The 22,702-nt window shown below is 38.4% G+C and overlaps 1 protein-coding gene across 5 annotated transcripts in view; it reads right to left on the bottom strand.

Moving 5' to 3' along the window:
- The window catches only part of STK39 (serine/threonine kinase 39), a 143,331-nt gene that overhangs the window by 4,566 nt on the left and 116,063 nt on the right, over window positions 1-22,702 (bottom strand). For all 5 annotated transcript variants that reach the window (XM_087949773.1, XM_087949775.1, XM_087949777.1 and 2 more), the window contains 3 exons: window positions 11,250-11,302; window positions 7,987-8,055; window positions 904-968 (listed from right to left, as the gene is read on the bottom strand). In XM_087949773.1, coding sequence (XP_087805899.1) covers window positions 904-968; window positions 7,987-8,055; window positions 11,250-11,302 — 187 coding nt within the window. The remainder of the gene's footprint in view (window positions 1-903; window positions 969-7,986; window positions 8,056-11,249; window positions 11,303-22,702) is intronic.

The following is a 22,702-nucleotide window of genomic DNA, read 5'->3' as shown; positions in this document are numbered from 1 at the left end:
TGAGGAATAATAACAGGGAAGAGAAGTTGCTCAGTCAATCAGAACACTTTGATTTCACGTGGGAATGTCTGGTTATCCTTGAGCACTTTTCAACCCATCTCCCCGCTTCTGCAAGGAACATTTTATAGTGAGATAAATGGCTATGGGAAGAGGAGAAAACACAAATTATTCAAAAAGTGTTTTATTTTATCTGAGGGTCCAAGTCGAGGACATGTATCTTCAGAAGGAACCCATGCTTTCATTTGCAAATTATTAAACATGGGAGTGATGCAGATCAAACAGTTGAATTGACAAAAAGCTAAGCAAGAGGAAGTATGCTGAATAAACAAAGAAACTATAGATGTGGGCAGCTAAACATCCTATAGCATGGCTACTGTTATTGCCTTCTGGAGTTCAGGAAATAGGTCATAATTTCTACAATTCCCAAACAGTAGGCTATTTACCCAGAAAAATGCAAACTTCATGCCAGATGCCCAAGCTTAGTTTTACTGTCTTCTTAAGAAATAAATTGTTTCAGGGATTCAGGGATTCAACTAACACAAATCAGAAAGTCTTACTGCTGTCAGCCAATACATGGGAGGCACCAGGAGATACAAGGACACAAGATATATGTCAGGGTTTGTCAGCTCACCGGAGATTGATAGAGGAGTGCTGGCTTTTCTTTTCCTTTCTGATAAATTATGATTTCCAGCGAGTGAAATAGAAAAAAAAAGCTACAAAGGCTGTTTTCTGCTTTCTGACTTCATTTTGCATAGACTAATAAAATGCTTGAAAAGGTCAGCGTTCAGTTAAAAAAAAGAGACTAATAAAGGCCGGAAATGAAGAAAGTACCTTGCTCAAATAGATCAGTAATTCTTTTCTATTTACTTACATTATTTCACCTCCAACGGTATTTTTACTTACCAGTTTAAAGGTTAATGTTTTCAAGGCTCTGGGATCATCTACTATTTTTTGTAAATTAGCAGCAACTGGGGAAAACAAAGCATGAAAAGCATGGAGTACACATCAAACGACATGGTATTTAGTTAATAAATAGAAGGCATTACATATGAAGAATGTAATGAGGCATTTTGTATGAGACATTTATAAAAGGAGGCATCTCAAAGGGGGTTAATTCCATGATTGGTGACATCCGAAATAACGCTAATCATGGAAAGTGTTCAGCCTGAAGTCGAATTTAATATAATTATTTCCTCTCTAGAATAAAAATAAAAATAATGTAATTTTTCAGGAGTACCTTCTTCAGGGTCACTCCTTGTTGGACTTCATAAAGAGAAAGTTGAGAAATAGTATGTTTGTATCATGTCTTTAATTTTACATGTATATTCACTTTGAATGAGCATGATAACCCAATAGCTAATGTTACTATGCATAATCTATTGCTAAATCTATTATTTATTGCTTGCATGAATAGGCTAGGAATGGAAAACCAAGCCACGAGATCAGCATCCTTTGTATACACATAAAGTTGAGAATATTGAATATGGCCTAATTTTCATTGTAAGTACTGGAAGTGGAACAACCACTGCTGTTGCTACCAGCGTCATTTCCAGAATGGGGAATCCTGTACACCAAAACTGACTAAATATAAAATAAGATCCTTCAGTCCTATTCTGCCCTTCCTGCTTTCAAGTATTGAGCTCATTGGAGGATTGGGGGCAAGATCACAGTCTTGAGGACAAATGATAAAATAAGATCCTTCAGTTCTATTCTGCCCTTCGAATCAAGTTCCTTGTAGTGATTTCATGGATAGATCAATGTAGGGTTTATAGTCAACTGAGGAAGATACAGGTTCAACTTACAACAGGGCTTTCAAATTCCTGGCCTGCAGGCCGGATACATCATGTGCTGGCCACACCCACATCTGGTTTAGCAAAGGGGGAAAATGTCCCAATACGTCATGTGAGGCCGCCGTGATGTGAGTTTGACACCCCTGACTTACAACCACACTAGAGATTGGAGCTTCATTAAGCGACACAGCTAAGTGACTTGTGCCCAACTGTACGACCTTTATGGTTGCAGTCACTTAAGTGACTCCAGTATCTCCCTTTAACTTTGCTTGTCAGAAAGTGGCTGGGAAGTCTGTAATGGTTACCACCTGACACCAAGATGCTGCAACCATTGTAAATACGTGCCAATTGCAAGATGTCCAAATTTTGATCGCATGAGACCAAGACTGTCTCATGTGACCTGTTAAAAGTACCAGGACTGGTCGCCTCACAAATGGTCATTAAAATGAACAGTTATAAGTCAATGATTACCTGTAATGGCAAAAGTATTAATACCATTTGCCATTACCTTCTGGAATGACTTCTGATGTCTCAGTTTAACCAACAGCCAAGGGATGTCCATGTAAAAAAACAGGTCCAACCCTGTTTTTTCAAGCTCCTTGTTGTTGTTGGAAGTATAATTGGTTGGAGGACAGCCAATGAACTGAAATCATATAATAACCACCGGAATGTTTTTTGTAGAGCTGGTACTCAAAATGAATACAATGGGATGGAATTGTCCTTCTTCTTTAGCAGGGGTGTCAAACTCAAGGCCTGCGGGCCGGATTGGGCCCACGGGCTGCTTAAAGCTGGCCCACAGGGTCACCCTGGAAACAGAGAATGACCAGCCTGCAGTGCCTCTGCCAGCAAAAACGGAGCTCGGAGGGCCTTGGGCGGTCCCATTTTTGCTGGCAGAGAGTTGCAGGAAGCTGTCACAGCCAAAAATGGATCTCAGGAGCCCGTTTTCACTGGCAGAGCACTAGGGCCACCAGGCGCCCCCAACACAAATGACGTTGAGCTGGCCATACCCGCTGGCCACGCTCCCCCCCCAGGTCAAACACAACCCTGATGCAGCCCTCAATGAAACTGAGTTTGACACCCCTGTCCCAAAGGAAAAAAAACACAATCCAAGGATATTCCTGGATCTAGTTTTATCATCAAAAGCCCAAGTGACTTTGGCGTCAAAAAATGCTTTTGCTAATACAGGTAGTCCTCGACTTACAACAGTTCATTTAGTCACTATTCGAAGTTACAATGGCACTAAAAATAGTGTTTAGGACCGTTTTTCACACTTACGACCATTACAGCATTCCCATGGTCACACGATCAAAATTCAGATGCTTAGCAACTGACTCTTATATGCCTGATGGTTGCAGTGTCCTGGGGTCATGTGATCCCCTTTTGCAACCTTCTGACAAGCAAAGTCAGATTCACTTAAGAATCGTACTACTAATTCACTTAACAAATATGGCAAGAAAAGTCATCAAATGGGGCAAAACTCACTTAACAAATTTCTCACTTAGCAGCCTAAATTTTGGGCTCCACTTTGGTCTTAAGCTGAGGACTACCTGTATACAATATAGTTATGTATATAAAAACCAGACAATAATGTTAAACACTTGAGCTTTTGGTCTTGTAGGGCTGCACTATTAGCTGTACGGGGCTGCCTGAGACCAGCGAGTTCCACACTGGCTTTTCGGATTTCCTGTAATTAGGAACCATGGGGCCATAAAGGACAGGAGGGAAAGTTACGTATGAAGACATCAACTAGATGTCTATTTCAAGAGAGAAGGTGTGGGAAATAAATACACAAATAAAATAAAATAAAACATGGCAAGGATTGATAATTCTTGAAATATTCTCTTGTCTTTGAATTACAAAGAGCCTTGCTAATCAGGAAGAAGCTGAATGTTGACTCTTAGATAATTTTTCTAATGTAACCTAAACTTAGCAAGGTTTACATTTAAGAAAGGGGAGTCACAGAATAAACCACTGTGGCTTTTTCAAAAGAAAACTATATTATTTTTCTATCCTTCAGCAAATCCATGCTTTAGGCAAACTCCGGCAGGTGATCTTTCTGAGCTACTGGGAAATAATAATGTTATCTAGTGTGCCATTTCAGTTAACTTTTGCTTTTCTTTTTACCATACTTGGCATGAAACTAACAATTCACTCTTGCTAAGAAATCTATTTCATGCATATTTTAACACCTCTTCCTCTCTTGTATACATATTCAGAAAGAAAAATCGAATATAACTTTCATAAGCAAATGGCACCGGAAAAATATTCCTTCACTGAAATATACAATTATTTTACAATGGAGATTTCACATTCAGCCTATGAGGAAGAACTGCAGTATCTAGCAAGCTAAATCCAGCAGCTCTGATTTGTTACGCTCTTCTTAGTTGCTCTGCTGGAATGTTAAACTCAGGGGTTCATTAGCACAATACTTTCATTTTTCAGGACAATAAAAGATTGCGTGGGGGTGACAGTGGGGGACCCATCTGACTCAAATGTTTTTGCCTGGTGAAGGTTCTAGCTGACCCCTCAAGCATTTGCAGGAAGAGCAGAGTAGGCAAATAACAAAGCCTGTGCAATTATGTCATCAGGTAAATGAGATGACTGACAATTGCATCAGATGACCAAATGCTCATACATCTTCAGAGCATTTACATAATGACACCAGTACATGTTATATGTTCTGTGGTAGAGGCATCATTGCAGTTTACTGCCAAAATCACTAAGTGTAGTTTTTTTTCCCCTAGCAAGGTCTCTCTCTTGGTTGTATCTCTAGCTCAGTCTCTTCTTGTAGTATCACATGTTTAGCAATACATGCAATTGGCCGCCGATAAATCCCGTCTCTTCATATTCAAATCTCCAGTGAACTAAAATGCTGTTTTGACAGGGAATACAAGCTAAGACTAAAAGGGTTTTTATAGATTTCTTGATTCACATTAACAAGTGTAACTACTGAAAGTTATCCTTCCTTATCAGCCTAACACAGGGGTATCAAACTCGATTTCATTGAGGGCTGTATCAGGGTTGTGTTTAACCTTGGGGAGCCGGGGTGAGTGTGGCCAACTCAATGTCACTTGTCTCAAGGGCACCTGTGGTGGCCTGGGCGGGGCTGGAGGGGGGGAACCTTCCTTCCTTCCTTTCCTTCCTTCTCCTTTCCTTCCTTGTTCTCTTTCCATCTTCCCTTCTTTTTCTTTGTCTTTCCTCTTTCTCTTTCTCCTTTTCTGTCCCCCTGGGCCCCATTTTCCCAGGCCCCAGTGAAAATGGGGCAGAGGGCTGCAGGAGGCCATCACGGCAGAAAACAGAGCCTGGGGGAGTTCATGCGCAGACAGAGGCACTGCGGGCTGGTTTCAGGGTGGCCCCGCGTGCCAGATCTAAGCACTTTGAGTTTGATACTGCTGGCCTAACACATCTGGAGATGGCTGTAGAAGACTGCTTTAGTAATTGAAAGAATTTTCACATCTTCCATAAGAGATTAAGACTTAACATTCAAACAGGTTTCGGATGCCTCTCTTAATCAGACCTGGGCCCTGGATGAAAATATTCATCAGGAATCCCATTCAGAGATTGTCCTTGGAGCCCAATTACATTCACATCCCCAAAGAAAGGATCACAAGAAGGAATACAACTATCCCAATATGCCTGGATGTGGGCATAGCTGTCCCTAATGTGAGCTGCCGTTCAAGGAGTGGTTCCTTTAGCTTTAAGACTCAAGCAGCAAGTTGGTGCTCTTACAGGTGTATTGAATTCTCTTATCATTGGCCATGTTGTCAAGGATAAAAAATGAATGCAGGAGATGTCTTTCCAGCATCATAAACATGGTGTATGTGTGTGTGTATGTGTGTGTGCGCATGCAAGCGTGTCTATAGGAAGAGAGGATTACCTTTTACTTTTATCCTTACAAAAACCATCTGATTTGGAGCAATTTATTTATGGCTAATGCAAGCAATGTTTTCTAAATGAATGAATGAGGTAAATTCATGTGTGACCCTCCTTTAGGAAATGGGCCATAAATCTTATTTTTATTAGAGGCATCAGGCTGATTTATGGGTCGATATAAGCCAAGAGACTCTTATTCTGAAAAGCGTATTTAAATTTAAGTTAGAGTGGAAATGACAGACACAACTAGAACTGATGAATTCAAGCAAAGTTACTTGTGCTTTGTACCACATGTAAGATTTATCATTTGAACTAGGAGTAAAAAATCATTAAAAAGTTCCAAGTTTCTCTATATTACAGATACACCGACTGGAAATTATTATTTCTATTTTTAAACCTAGGTTGTACCTCATATCAAATCTTTTTAAACATCACACATAAAGCCTCCTTGAAAACAACATCACACAAAAAGTGTGCTTACCCCCACACATACAATAATGTTGTTGGAAGTTTTCAGATTTACTCAATATAATTATTAATATACAATATAAAGATATATAAGCCAGAGAAAAATATTACCCTGTTCATCTGGGTTTTCCAAATTTGTATTATTTATAGTTCATGCAGAAAATAAATAGAATCTCAAATGTCAAAGCCCTTTCACTAAATTCAATTTTTGTATTTTTCTCACATCAAAAACAAGTCAATTTTCTGCACATTTCACTTGAAAAATGGCATGTAATTCACACGATTCTTTGAAATTCAAACAGAGGGAATGAATGTATGCTATATTTTTCTTCCTGGGGGAAAAAAGGTTCACTTTATCCTTGCCATTTCAAATTACAGAAAAATATTCATTCAAAGGATGGCAGGAAGAACTGTTTATAAATGAGGATGTATATACACCATAAGAAATGGTAAATTTTCTTCTATTCGATATAATTATACTTTTTTTTTTATCAGACAGAAGGTCTGAAAGAAGGAAGTTTGGCTGATTTTTATTCAAAGAGATGGCACTGATTATTCATCATTCTGGAAGGAGACAGAGCTCAACCACAAAACAAGTTTTTCCTGCCACTTGCATCTCTCATGGGAGAATATGAAATATTATATGTCTCCCTTGCTCATAATTTCTAAAAATATTATGTATAGAGATAGATAAGTAAAAAGAAAGAAAAACGTGTGAAGGTCCACAAATTACACTGTTAAGTCTATTTCACTGAATGAATCTACAGGTCAGTGTTTCTTAATCACAGTAACTTTGGGAAACTTGGATTTCAATTCCCAGCATGCTGACTAGGGAATTCTGGGAGTTGAAGTTCACATATCTTAAAGTTGCTGAGTTAGAGAAACGGTGCTATAGATCTTTGGCATTTTTTGGCAAATCTTTCCCATCAAATTCCTAAACAATTTCCAGTATCTATGTAAGAGCCGCGGTGGTGTAGTGGTTAGAATGCAGTACTGCAGGCTACTTCTGCTGATCACCGGCTGCCAGCAGTTTGGCAGTTCGATTCTGACCAGGTCAAGGTTGACTTAGTCTTCCATCCTTCCAAGGTCAGTAAAATGAGGACCCAAATTGTTGGAGGCAAGATGCTGACTCTGTAAACCACTTAGAAAGGGCTGCAAAGCACTGTGAAGCAGTATATAAGTCTAAGTGCTATTACTATTGCTAAAGATAAATACCAACAGTGTCAACAATATTAAGTGGAATTAAAGTAAATTCAAGATTCTATTGTCCTATTGTCCTTCTGATTTAAACTAAAATTGAGGATTTTATTTAATTCTTCTTCCCTCTGAGGTTATAAAAGGAGAGCTTGAGTTACAGAACAGATGAATAACAATTTTTGAACATACTTTTAACTTTTTCCAATTGATGGGTACCATGATGGGAAAGCCCACTTTAATAATTTCAGCTCCCAAGTAGGTACTGATGTGGAAGATAGCTACCCATCATCCATGAAGATCCTATAGCATCTAAATTCTTTCTCTGATTTTCTGAGGTTTACTGAAGTTATTAAGGCTGGCAAGGGACAATTACACAATAGTCACAATCCAAAGGGATGTGTCAGAAGGAATAGAATGGACAGAAGAAAACAGAGACACCAATTTAAGATTTTTTAGAATCTAAAGATCAAAGTGAAGAAAGAACACTAAAACTAAATTAAACTAAAGTGAAGCATTTGTCTAAATCATATCAGGAAATATATCTTGTCAATTGAAGGAAGAATGTTGTAGTGTGTGTGTTTTCATAAAAATGGGCCTGTATGCATTGAATGTTCTGAGTTTTGGGTATAACATAATCTCAGAATGAAACATAATTTACCTATAACTACATCATGGCCATCAACCAAGCCTGCAGAGAACAGCTCTTGAGATACACCATCTGCCGTGTCTGTAAAATGTGAAATGAATAGACATTAGTCCTAATAAAAGTGAGAAAAAAATGAAAAATAACAATAAGCCAAGGCAATTTGCGTAAGAAGTATATTTACTGTATGAACATCCATTGCCAACATGTGCTTAAATCAAAACTATTTTCATTAAAAACAACTTGCATTCCATTAGTTTCTTCTCTGCAATTTCAACATGATAGGACCCCACAGAACTGATACATTCTTCACAAATCCTATAAAGTCCTATTGTTTAAATACCAAAGTTCTCTCATAATACATAATTGGATATCTTTATTCAAAGAGGAAATGTAAAAATGTTGTTAAACCAGTATGGTTGCCTGACATAATACTGTTATTCCCTTTCCTCACTTTGAAGGGAATAAGTCCATTCACATAAAACATCTACAGCTAAATGTTACTGTAACCTGGAAGCCTCCCACTGGGTCTGCACCATGAGTGTCAAACTCGCCACTTCACGTTGCTGTCACATGATGTTTCGTGACGTTTTCCCCCTTGATGGAGCTGGGGTGGGTGTGGCCTGTGCGTGACGCATCCGGTCCGTGAGTTGCCAGTTTGACATCCCTGGTCTACATAGAAGGTTTGCAATTGAAGGACAGCACTAGCATCGCCTCCTGAATTCCCCCCCCCCCATAACTGCAAATTAATATAGAAAGCTATTGTACCATTTGTAAGTATTGTTCATAGTCCGTTCTAGCCTTCCTAAGCTATATTGTTCCAACAATCTCAACTTGATATATTCTTGTATCACATTGCTTTCTGATATTTTCAGTGAGGAAACATTTTATGCCCCAGTCAAAATGCATGTGTCAGGAGAACTGTATCAACCCATTGTATCTTCTACTGTGTAAATTGCAGAAGTCAGACAGACACACTATACTGTTGTTTTATTTACAACCTTGGCATTGAGGTTGCTTTTAAAGCATGGTCAGCTGTGCAACGATAAAAATAAAAGAATTTTCAAAGGAAAGGTCAATTAAAACATGATTGCCCTGAAAACCTGCAGCTTTTAAAAATTTAGCTACAAGGCTTAAACGTGAACAGCTTTGGTTAAAGCAGAACGGGGCAGCCTGTAGCTTGGGAGCATCTAGCATTCTTCACTATTAGCCATGCAGTCAGTATTTTTCCTCCCTCTGGATTTGTGTTATGTCCATTATAGGTTGTCCTTAACTTATGACCACAGGTGAGATCAGAATTCCCACTGCTAAGCAAAATGGTTGTCATACTGGATCTTACAACCTTTTTTTTTTTTTTTTTTGCAACAGTTGTTAAGTGAATTGAATGATTGTTAAGTGAATCTGGCTTCCACCATTAACTTTGCTTATTGGAAACCAGCTGGGAAGGTTGCAAACGGCCATCACATGATTGTGGGAATAGCTGTGACAGTTATAAGTACGAGGACCAGTTCTAAGTCACTTTTTTCACTGCCGTTGTAATTTTGAACAGTCACTAAATGAATGGTTGTACGTCAAGGATCACCTGTTACAGGATATCAGCAAAGAGAATTATAAATATTTCATTAGGACATTCAGCTGTAGAAGCAGTAGAAGAACTGGGGATGGAATTAAAAGAAGGCTCAGCCTAGAATCCCTACATAGCCACAAGCAGACTTAAGTCCAAACCTGCCCCACTTGAATTCTGTTAACTGTGCTACCAGTTAGTTGAGTAGATTCCTGTCAACAAATTTTTAGCAATAAATCAGTTTAATTGGGCCTTCAATTGTTTTTTTGTGCCTGACAATAGATGAGCTGCAGCTATCTGAAGTATACTACAAAGATTAAAGAATTCAACAGCTATATGTTTTCCTTGTTGTTGCTAGAGGAAACATTATAGTGTCTCCTAGAGCAGTGGTGGCTAACCTTTTTTGGCTCTTGTGCTGATAATTGTGAGCATGCTCACTTACGCGCGCTCGTATGCTAGCACCCAGAAGGCAATGCATGCTGGCCACCCCCCACGCCTTCTGTGCATGCGCGCACAACCCTCCTGCACACACGCCTGTGATTTTCTCCTTGTGCGCTGTGGGCCTGCACACATAATTCCCCTCTGCACACCATGTGTGTCTGCGCATGCGATTACCCCTTGTGCGCATGTCTGCGCATGCACGTGCGATTCCCCCCTCATGTGCAGCGTGTCTGCGCATGTGCGTGCAATCCCCTTGCGCACAGTGCATCCCTGTGCATGCATGCACATCTCCCGCACACAGACCCTCTGCTCCCTGCACATGCGGTGGTGCGCGCATGCACAGTGGGGCTCTTCCGGGCGACCTCTTGTGTGCCAGGCGAAATGCCTGTGCGTGCCACTTCCAGCATGCATGGCATTGGTTCGCCAACACGGTCCTAGAGGAACATGGGAGGTGGTATTAAAAGCATCATCATCAAGCCTTTGGCATAGTTTATGTTCTACCTATGGTTAGTTTTTACATCGGGACTATTTACTGGTATACCATAATAGTGTATTTAATACAGAACTATTAGTTTATTATTAGTTTATTATTTATTATTATTATAATTATTAGAACTAAAGAAAAAAAGAAAAATGTAACCAATGCTCAATACCTGCTGCAAAATGTATATATGTACATATATTTGTTTATGTTTGTTTGTTATTTTTTTAAATGTTTTAAATATATGAAACTTAAATAAACTTTAGTTTAAAATTAAAAAAAAAAAGTATGTCCTCCAGAACATGATTTTTGTGGTATTACTGCATTTGAAAGTGTATTGTGTAAGTAACATTGGAACATGGGTTTTCCTTTGTAACCAAAATTATATGTTGATTTCAGAATATTCATATATTTTATGTTCTGCTCTGCTCTTAAAAGATTGATGAGTAAACTTAAAAAGAGAATTTCCATGAAAAAAAAATACAGAACTATTAGATCAGCTATCAGCAGGAAGACATTAATGGATTGTACTTCACTAGATTAAAATCAAGCAAAAGTACCAAACAATTCTTTGCCTATATAACATCCTCTAAATTCAACCATTCAATCCATAACTATGCCACTAAAAACATGTACACTTGACACTAGATTTGTTTTGGTGAACTAGGATAGTCTAAAACATTTGGTTTGTACATTTGATAGAGCTAATTTATACTAAGCCGATAAAACAGAAATCAATTTCTGAAATTCCATTTGGAGTCATAAAAACATAATTTCAATTAAAAGTCTTACCTCTGCCTGGAGTAAACTCAAATCGTATGTCATTAAGTTCCTTTCTGGAATTCCTGGAGGGAGGGAAAAAGTAGAGGGATGAAGCCATGGTAAACACATCAAAATGTAATGAAGTGCTCCTTCTGTATTCCAAATGTATTCTAGCTTCATAAACACGTTGCTGTTAATATTCAGGCAGTATTTTACAGTTTTTATAGTCTCAACTATCCTCAAGTGTATTGCAAGTATATCAATATAAGAGAAGGTATTGGGAATAAAAGTTTTTTTTATCAAAAACAAAGCTAAAATGCATTTTAGAGATAAAAAGTTGATGATGGTTTACTTTTATGAAGGAAACGATATCTAATTAAAATGGAGTTGCCAATTTCTTTCATGCCTTGGAAAGCAACTATATAGCATAGCTGATTTTCATGAAGAGAGTTTTTTCTTGGTCTTGCTCGATCAGATCTTCTTCAATTGGACTGTCTTTTTCAGCCCAACAATTTCACTTCAGTCGATATGTTTAGAACCTCATCCAAACCAATCTTCCAAAATTACGGCACGTCAGTCATTATATCTGAATCTAAAATGTTATATTCCCTTGCTAGCATCAAATATTACTTTGAAGTTTTATTACCTTTTTGACAACATTATTAAATTGAAAAAAAGATTAAGATTAAAAGGCCAACAAAAGCTATGAGATCAACTATGAATATTTTGAAAGCTTCAGAGTTTCTTACTTGCATGTAGAAGGCAAAAAAATCAGAAAAGTTGTGGGGTGGGGGAGAGAGGGAGAGAGAGAGAGGGAGAGAGAGGTGGGTGAAAGTCATAATTAGTCTGTTCTGGGCAGTCCAGGGTTTTCCAACCTTGGAAATTTCCAGGAGTGTGGACTTCAGCTTCCAGAATTCCAAAGCCAGCATGACCACTGACAGGACTGTTCCAATATTTGAGGGGCTGCCTCAAGAAAAAGAGGTCAACCTATTCTCCAAAGCACTTGAAGGCAGGACAAGAAGCAATGGATGTAAAGCTAGCTAATCAAGGAGAACCAACTAAGGAAAAATTCCCTGACAGTAAGATGGAACGACCTGCCTTCAGATATCGTGGGTGCTCCAACACTGGAGGTTTTTAAGAAGAGATTGGACAGCCATCTGTCCGAAATGGTATATGATTTCCTGCTCACACAGGGGATTGGACTAGAAGACCTCCAAGGTCCCTTCCAACTCTTTTAATTTTGTTATTGATGAGAATTCTTGGAGTTGAAGTCCACACTCCTAGAAATCCCAAGGTTGGGAAATACTGCTACAAACAAAGGCTGCTAAATAGACAAAAGACCAATCTCCTAAGGAAAAAGTGGTATTTCAGTTTAGCGCTTCCTCAACAGTAATCATTGCTGTGATCATTCTTTCTTCTTATAGGGTTTCCTTTCAATGGAAAATCTGGAAGATTCAAATTCCTGGGAACCCACAGCACTGGAAGTAAAACCTGCCAAATTGTCCTCTGCTGACAAATGGATGATACCCCCAGTCACACATATACACCCTACAGCAGGGGTCCCCAACCACCGTCCGTGGAACAAGTCCTACCGGCGCTGAGTTTGCTGGGCGCCATCTTTTTGATGAAAAAGTGCTTCCGGTGAGCTTTTCCAGAAAGCTCACCGGAAGCACTTTTCATCAAAAAGATGAGCGGCCTAGCGCTCCGGTGAGCTTTTCCAGGTAGAAAGCCATTTCTACCCGAAAAGCTCACCGAGCGCTGCGCCGCCATCTTTTTGATGAAAAGTGCTTCCGTGAGGTCACCGGAAGCACTTTTTCATCAAAAAAGATGGCGGCGCCCAGCTGATGCCGGCACCGGGCGCGGCATAAAAAAGGTTGGGGATCACTGCCCTGCAGGATTCTTTCAATCAACAGTCTGTTTTCAACATAGTATCTGTAGTGGGCATTTTGGTAGAAAAAGGAAACAAAAGAGCAACAATGATTTTATGGCAACCTTCCCTGTAAGAAAGATGTCCAAAAAAATCTAGACAGGTCCTGATGATTCTTTCAAGTATATATTTCGTGGTGGACATGTCAAAAAAGTCAGCATCATTGATGGCTCTTTATCATGCTAGTGTTATAATCTATTTTGCCAGTGATGCACAGTTCGATATCAATGCATGACGAAGCATGGCTGGCCAGCTTTCCACATATTATACATTACTTCCATGTTTTGACTGTTCTGTCTGATTACATGTTACCTTGTGTGTAGTATCCTTTAATAAGTCAGATCGTCAATATAAATATTGATACTTTATTAAAGAACAGGGTAAGGTAAAACAGGGATATAGATTTTGTCTTCAGAAGGACATGTGTCACAGACTAAGCTGGATTCTTCTAGATCCGTGATGGCAAACCTAAGGCACGCATGCCACAGGTGGCACGCAGAGCCCTCTCTGTGGGCACGTGAGCCATCGCTCTAGCTCAGCTCTGCCGCACATGTGCGCATGCCTCCTGCTGGCCAGCTGGTCTTCAGGTCTCTGCCATGCACGCGCGGGGGGCAGGACGCATGTGGGGGGCACATGCGCAAGGTGTAGGATGCATGTATGGGAGATGCGCACACATATGTGGGAGATGCGCATGCATGCATGAGGGACACACGCACATTGCATTTTGGGGATGCGCGTGTGCGCACTTTGGGCACTCAGTGCCAAAAAGGTTAGCCATCACTGTTTTAGATGTTTCTGTTACCTCAAAATGGAGTCTGGTTCTCAGGAGGCACCTTTTTTTCCAGAATGAGGGGTAGTGGGAGGATCTATTCTCCTCAAATCAATTTCCAAACATTTAAAGATTTGTCCCCAGCCACTAGATAGGGCTCAACACACACCAGGGAACAACAACGGTATATACAATACACAAATTATATGCTGGAGGCATGCTGTTGACAATACAGTCAATTTTCATCTCTACTTTAGCCTTAGCTGATAATTTCCCCCAGTTAATTCAACGTATTTCCTTGCCTCAGGTCAAAGATGGAAGGAGAAAGGAAAGAAAAGCAAATAACTATCTCAGTTTTAGAAACAGGAAGCGGGCAAAAATCAAATGCAAAAATAATTGCCCAACCGTACTAGCGAATGACTCAATCTGCTTGAAAAGCTAATAGCAGTGAAATGTGCTTTGCGGTCCATTATTCTTTTGTTCCTCAGCATGGAATCTGTAAGCAGTCTCATATTTCAGTGCATCAGGCCATAAAGTCTCACTGTGCGAAAACTACATCCAACAGCCAGACACAGTCAACCATGACTCAAAACTATTATCACTTCCTAAACACTTAAGAAAATGTCACACTGTCACAAAAGCAGGATCATCATGTGAGAATAACCAAAATGGATCAGCAAGGCCACAGACAGAAATTTTGCAAAATAATAATAGTAATAATAGTAATAGTAATAACAACAACAACAATTCAAAAGACTTGAGAATCGAACTGCAGAGACTCTGGCATAAACCAGTGCAGGTGGTTCCAGTGGTAATCGGCACACTGGGTGTTGTGCCTAAAGACCTAGGCAAGCACTTAAAAACAATTGTTGCTGACAAAATCACCATTGGTCAGCTGCAGAAGGCCACCTTACTGGGATCTGCTCACATAATCCACCGATACATCACGCAGTCCTAAATGCTTGGGAAGTGTTCAACTAGTGATTTGTGATATGAAATCCAGCATAGTTATATCGTTTGCTTTGTATACTGTCATTTTTGTGTATTATTATTATTATCATTATTATCATCATCATCATCATTATATTAATGATAATAATAATTAATAATAATAATTAATAATAATAATAATTATTATAATTATAATAATAATTATAATAATAATAATAAAAAACAATAACAATAGTCCAAAATTGGTGAAAGAGGTGTTGCTGCTTGGGATATCTGGCCCAATTCAAAAGGAAAATTTACTTCCTTGTTATTCCACATTACTGCCTGATTAAATGGATATTATGCAGCAAAACAATCACGCAAAACTGTCCTAAACATTATGCGTGCAATGATCAAGTCCATTTGCTTTCTTCAATCATTTAAAGTATTAAGCAAATTTGCATTCAGCACAGGAACACCTTGGTTGAAAGTGGAGTTTCTCTCATTTGGAAAAGTAATACCAGACCTGGGGAAAGAGTGAGCAATCTACTGCCTTCCAGGACCCTTACTCTCTCCTCTCCTCTCCTCTCCCCTCCATTCTCCAATCCCCTCCCCTCCCCTCTTCACCTGCATCCACTCAGCCAAGCTTGCAGCCAAATCTATTTCTTAAAAGATCTTGTTTCTGTGAGCCTCAACAGGCTCACAGGGCCCTCTCAGAGGTGAAGCTGAAGTTTTGACATTCTGATGGGATCTATGGGCCCTAGTTCTGCAGAAAATCAGTAACCATTGGTGAACCAGGAGGGATGGAGGCCAGTTGTAATGTTTCCGCTTTATATCCTCTGGGGGGAGAGCACTTTATTCTACATACATGTGGGCATGTCAAAGTGAATGTATCTGTCATTGCCAACACAATATCCTAACTTGCCCTTAGGGTCAAGAAGAGAAGTTTATGCCTTCCTCTGTGGAGACCCATTATCCCTGCTTCTGAAGTAACTGATCTTTCCTTCCATTTCAGTGAGGATACATTAAGGAGATAATGTAAATGCAGTTGAAGACACATTCTCTTGAACCAATAAAATTGTCTATCAGCCTTTAGCCAGACAAAGAACTTATTGTCTTAGTAAGGAGAGTTTCTTCAGACCTTGCTTCTTCTATTTCTAGAACAAATCCACATGATGTATAAATAAAAATACACATACTGAAAAATCCTCCCTGCCTCTCTTGTCTATCTATTTGAACAATTTAATTTACTAAAATAAAATAATAAATACTAAGGTTTTTAATTAAAATAGCAACATCTATTACTAACTAAAAAAGGAATGGAAGGATGGAAGGTGCAAAGGAGTAGAAAAATATAGAAAATTGAAAGTAAGAATACAGTAAAGGCAAAGAAAAGAAATACATAATGTGACTTCCAACCTTCATCACAATCATAAATTACTTCTGTAATTCTTCACTCCCTCTTAACAATTTCCATATATGATTAGAAAGTGAAGTTTGTGGAGTTAGTACCCTTTAAAAGGCAGCCAACAGGGGTGTCCTAACAGCATTATGGGCCCCGGACAAAGCAGTGTACTGGGGCCCCTATGACAACTACTCACAGGAATAAAAATGTTCGATAAAATGGTTGATAAACTTAAACATATATTTATTTTATTGGCACTTCCAACAAATACATATGTAATAAATATGTTGTGTATTTATATGACACAGGTGCATTGAAGGGCTAACATACACAGATTAGTATGGGGGCTGTATGCTTGTAAGGCCCATGGGCAAGTGCTCATCAGGCCCATGCGTTAAGACAGCCCTGGTGGCCAACTGTACTTGTGGGCAAGATGCCTATTCTTGTCATCTCCCAGTGCTCAAAACCCACCAAAGACTGCTATCTTGGAATATCCACATGGAGAACAACTATTCAAGGTACATGTGGGCAATCTCATGCCCTCTCCTTGTCCAGAGAAGTTCCAAAGAGCTGGTCTATTCATTCACCCTTCAATCTTTATCCATGATCCTCAACTCTGTTTTTCACAGAGCTGTCTTCAGTCCACCATTTCTTCCTCTGGAAGTCTACTAAATCTACAAACTGAAGAATCCTTTTAAAGATCATTTATGGTATATAGTGTTTAAACTCCCCTCTGGGCAGAATCCTAGGGGTTTTAGAATAGAACCTTTTCAGAGAAGCAAAAACTGATTATTGTTCAAAATTAAACACATATTTTTGCTGAGAAATGATGAACGTTTTAGTTGGGTCCCAAAATAGAGTATTTCCCCTCTATTTTAATCCAATAAATGTAACATCAGCAATAAGCATTTCTCTACTTCATAATTTCCCAACCTGATCAACTGTAAGATGTGTGGATTTCAATTCCCAGAATTTCCTAGACAGCATGCCGATCAGTGCCACCAACCAGGTGACAGTTGTCGCTGTTTCACCAGGAAACATCATCCATCCTTTAGCCACCACTGCCAGCAAAATGCTCTCTTTTGAGACCATCACTACCAAGACATCCAGCACCAGCACTCAGCCATATCACTGCCAAAAATCAGCAAAGAGTGAGCTTCATCAAGTCAACCCCAACGCCACCACTGATGATCACTCAATGAAGCAAACAACATGGATGGCTCTCCCCCATGGGGTCTAGGACAATTCAATGCAATCCTGAACATGATCAAAACTTAGGTGTTTGGCAACCAGAATGTATTTACAATGGTTGCAGCATCTTGTGGTCATATAATTGCAACCTTCCCAGCTAGTTTTTAACAAAGACAACGGCTGAAGTTGGTTTCATTTAATGAACCGTGTGATTCTCATAACTATGGTGATTTACTTAATGACCATACCAAAAGGACATAAAATTGGATGCAATTCACTTAATGACAACTTGCTTAGCAACAGACATCACAGTTCTAATAATGGTCATAAGTTGAGAACTACTTGTATTGCTTTATCCTGATATTAAAGGACTCTAAGCTGCCACAAAAATCTCTGGATAGGTTAGAGCCTACGATTATTTCACAAAATAAAAAGGCCCCAGGCAAATCTTCACTAAAGAACCTCCTGTTAGAACTATAAAAAGCCAATGGGTGGATTATTTCAGGCTGCAATTTGTTAATACTGGTAGTTTCTTCTCATCACCTGACTGCTGTAGGGCAGTCTTTTGCTGCCTTATAAGCATTATAAGCTCAAACCAGACAGAGATTTTTCATGTTATGAAAGTGCAGAAGTGTAACACATATAGTAAAAATGATCTTTTCCATTAAAAAGAATATTTCATCTCCCTCCCTTAACAAGAAAGTAGTTTTTATTTAATGCAGACTGCACATAAAATTAATTTACATTTGATTTTCCAATTCCAAGACAATTTGCTGTATGGAACTATAATAAAACACAGGATGGATGCATTCAGATATTACCAGATATTGTGCATGACAGAACTATTAACTCATAAGCTCTCCTTTGGAAGGTAATTCTCAAAGCAGAATATCCCAGTAATTAAACTTCATGTACTGAAGCATATTTTGGATTATGTGGTTTATCTTTTCAAATTAGAGTACTGAACAAAGTTATCCACACGCACCTTCCAGAGTTGGTAAAATGAAAAATATTCTCTAACATGAATGTTCCAATGTCACAGAAAATTGAAATTCAAGATACATGTTGAGTTACAGGAAATAAATCGTGCCTCATGTATACCTTGCACAGAAATACATTCTAAGATGGCAAATAAAAGCATTTTTAAATATTAATATATTATATTACAGTAGACCAATGGGACCACTCTATTTCAGCTATTTTAATTTTTTGAAATGTGCATAAGAGAAAAAGTAAAAAGAGAAAATGTGTTTTTAAAATTATGTATGCTGAATATTGGACAAAGTTATAGTTTATTCTTTCTCAGAGGACAAGAAGACCTTTTAAAGTGGAGGTCTCCAACCTTGGCAACTTTTAAGACTTGTGGACTTTCAACTCCCAGAATTCCTCGGCCAGCCATTTTGGCTGAGGAATTCTGGGAGTTGAAGTCCACAAGTCTCAAAATTGCCACGGTTGGAGACCCGTTTTAAAGGTATTTCTTGAAAACTTTTCTTTGCACTGTTTTCATACATTTTCTTTTGTTCTTTAAACTTCTCAGTTTTCCCTTATCAGCTCCATCCAACCACAATTGTCATGGTGTTTGTTAGGAATGATAGTCACCTAACAGTTGGGTTGGCAATATATAAACCAGGATAGTCATTTAATACTGTTGTATCTTTAAGAGAATGCTGTAATTGTGATTGGCTGAGGTTCCTCCAACGGCCATAAGATGGAGCCAGAAACCTGGTTTGTTCCTTTTTGCATTTCCTTTGCTTTCCTTTTGCCTGATCATCATTCTGCTTGAATTGCTGTGAGTCTTGCAACTGTTCGTAAACTCCATTTACTGAACTTTGTTTATGATACTGGTAAAGAAAAGGACTTCGTTTTTGGATTATCCCTGGACTGATTGTTTTGAATACTAACTGCTTTAACTGTGTATGATTTGGACTGTTTGTTGGACTTTGTTTACCCGTTTACTGGAAGTAAAACTTACATTTTACTATTCAGTGTATCTGTGTGCTGGTTGTGTGTTATTCATCACCACTCTCACTATATTTCCCAGAGTGCACTAATTCCCCTAACGGGGAATACCTCAACAGTGTTTTTCTTCTTCTCATTTCATTTTCTCTTTCTTCATAATTTGTGCTGAGATTTGACTCTCATTCATTCTCTCTAAATGACCAAGCCCTGTTTGTATTGATCGCTCATGTTTGGTTTCCATCTACATTCATTCAGCACTTGTTCTTTTTTTACCATCTTTCCTTTACCACAGAAACAACTCTCACTTTTGTATCTCAAAGGAGGAAGAAACATACTCTTACATACAGTCTTGTTTGCTTCTTCTGACAAGCATTCCTGCTTTGCAACCTCAGTTAAGGTACTGGGCTTGTCGACTGGAAGGTCGGCAGTTTGAGACACAAGTACCTATCATGTGACGGGGTGACCTCCCATTTCTGCCCCAGCTCCTGCCAACCTAGCAGTCTGAAAGCGTACAAATGCAAGTACATAAATAGGTACCACATTGGTGGGAAGATAACAACCTTCTGTACACTTCGGCGTAAGATCACGCTGACCACATGACCATGGAATGCAATGTTGGCTCTCTTGGTTAAGAAACCACCCCCTAGAGACGGACCTAACTGGCCAAGGGAAAACTTTACCTTTAGTTTTTTTTGTCACCATCTTTTTACCAGCATTTGTGCATCTTTAAATTTCTCAGTTTTCCCATCTTTATCAATGTTCTACCATAGTCACAAATTCATCTACTTGCTCTAGTTTATTTTTCCTGACATTTATGTATAACTTCCAATCACTAATCCCCCCCCTCCCCGTCACAATTACTTTGGTTTTTGATATGTTAATGTGCAGGCTTATACTGTACACCTTGCATTGTATAATCTATCAAGGATTCCTTGCAGTTGGTTATATAGGCATATTTATAATTTTAAACCATCTTTATATTTAGTTCATACATAGCAATAATTTTCCTTCATCTAATTTCTACCTCTTATCTCTAACCACTCATAAAATCTATTCCATGTTGATAATATTCTGTATCTTCTTTGTCCTTTATTTTTAACGTCAATTTGTCCATCTCTGCACAGTCCAATATTTTCTGAATTACATCCTCATTTGATGGAGTGTTCTCATTTTTCCAGTATTGTGCAAATACAATCCTCACTGCTGTCAATACATACAAAACTAGGTATATAGTCTCTTTATCATAGCCCTCTGGCATTATACTCAACAAAAATATTTCTGGTTTCAGATCTATATATTGCTTGATCATCTTTTCCAACCATGTATGTATTTTCATCCAATATTTTCTTTCTTTCATACAAGTCTACCACATATATTAATAAGTACCTGGGGTCTGATTACACTTCCAACACTTGGCGGACATGTTGCTAAACATTTTTCCTAGTCTTGCCAGTGACAAATGCCACCTATAAAACGTTTTATAGAGATTTTCCTTGCATGCAGTAGCCATTGTCAGTTTATAGTTCCTATCCCCAAATTTTTGCCATTTATCTAATTCTATAGTATAGTCAAAGTTTTTTGCCCATACAATCATTGTTTCTTTGACCAACAGAATTACAAATAAGCTAATGTAAAGAGAAATTTAGTTAAAACTATTCTGTTACACCATTACTATTGTTATTAGTATATATGTTACTATTTTTGTTCTTCCTTTTCTTTTCTGTAAATGATATGCCCTGATAATACACTGTATTCAAAATGTTTAATAACAATAACAATAATAATGATTATTATTATTCTTTGCAAATCATTCAATTTTTCACCCAACAATACATCATCTGCATTCAAAAGCACACATATAATGGTCTTCAATCAACACACCTCTAGTATCTCCATAAGCATTCTTTATATATGAATTCCGAAGCACATTAAATCACCAAAGACATCACACACACCCCTCTTACTCTGCTCAATGCTGAAACTCTTGCTAAATGCTCCATTTATTCTCACACATGCTTCTTACCTTATTACATTCAGCAACTAACCTTCAACTCCATAATCATGCAAAACAGTCCATAATTCAAACCTCTTCACTTTAACATATGCTTTTTTGCGGTCTGTTGTCAAGAAAATGCTGAGAACCACTGAGCTACTGAAAAGTGAAAATCTGGCATGTAAATTTCATGCCCAGCACAAAGTTATGATGTGCTTTTTATATTTTGTTCATTGTCACCGGTTCTGTTGTTTCTTTCAATCAGAATTCTGCCAAACACCTTTTAGGTATACTTAACAAATTAAAATTCAGTTTAGTACTTTTGCCATCTTTCCTCTTTATGAATAATAATGGCAGTCTTCCAAACTTCAGGCACATATGTAGTCTTCACAGACAGGTTTGACAAATTATAAGACCAGTGCTTAAGCAAAATATACCCATTAGGATTTCTCCAGTTGCCTACACCTGCAATGCAACCTTACCATTTTCTCACAACATCATGACATTATTTTTTGTTTTTTCCTTGCACACTAACATTTTTCAATCTTGAACATGTCACAATATTCCCGTACAAATCTCTAAAATACTCCTTCCAGCAGACCCTCAATTCATTTTCATCTCAAATAATTTCATCCCATTTATTTTAATTCCTTTCATCTGCTGGAGGCTCCTTAAAGAATTATCTGAAAAAATATCATTAAATCAGCAATTCTGAAAACTTCATGAAAACTACTTTAGACTTTTCTCTTGGGCACAGGCTGCCATCCTTCTTCTGAAGAAGAGGGAAGAGGAATGGATAAAATGCTAATCTTATAAACCAAATACCGGGAAGTAGGATCCACTTATCTTAATGAGACTACCTCTGAATATACGCATAGATGTGATGTAAACAATTTTAATCGATGCACTAAATTAATATGGGCACTTCTCTGGATAGTGAAGAAGTTATTTATGAAATAAACTTCTGACAAGGATTGCAGTAAAGTGCAATTCAATTAAGCCAACGTTACTTTATTTATAGGAGAGTTACAATGATATTTGGCTCAGCGGTCTCAGCACTCACCCAAAGAAGAGATCAATATTTATTGCATCATAAAAAAGTACATCACTGAATCCACATCTTCCAAAATATGGCAATTATCGGTCTGATCACTTCAGAATCCACTTGAGCCATGGGGGGAGGGAGGGGGAATAAAAACTTTTTAAAATAATGATTTTAAAGAAAGTATTTGTAATGGTGTGAGGGACTAGGGACAGAAGCAGTCACTATAATTTTTCTATCTGGCCCAAAGAAGTATTGGTGATTGAA

Source organism: Notechis scutatus, chromosome 1, assembly GCF_049901735.1.
Source record: "Notechis scutatus isolate UNSWTSFEM ecotype Mainland chromosome 1, rNotScu1.2, whole genome shotgun sequence".
Lineage (NCBI taxonomy): Eukaryota > Metazoa > Chordata > Lepidosauria > Squamata > Elapidae > Notechis > Notechis scutatus.
Note: the sequence above shows the minus strand (reverse complement) of the source record. Positions and strands in the feature narration are given on the sequence as shown.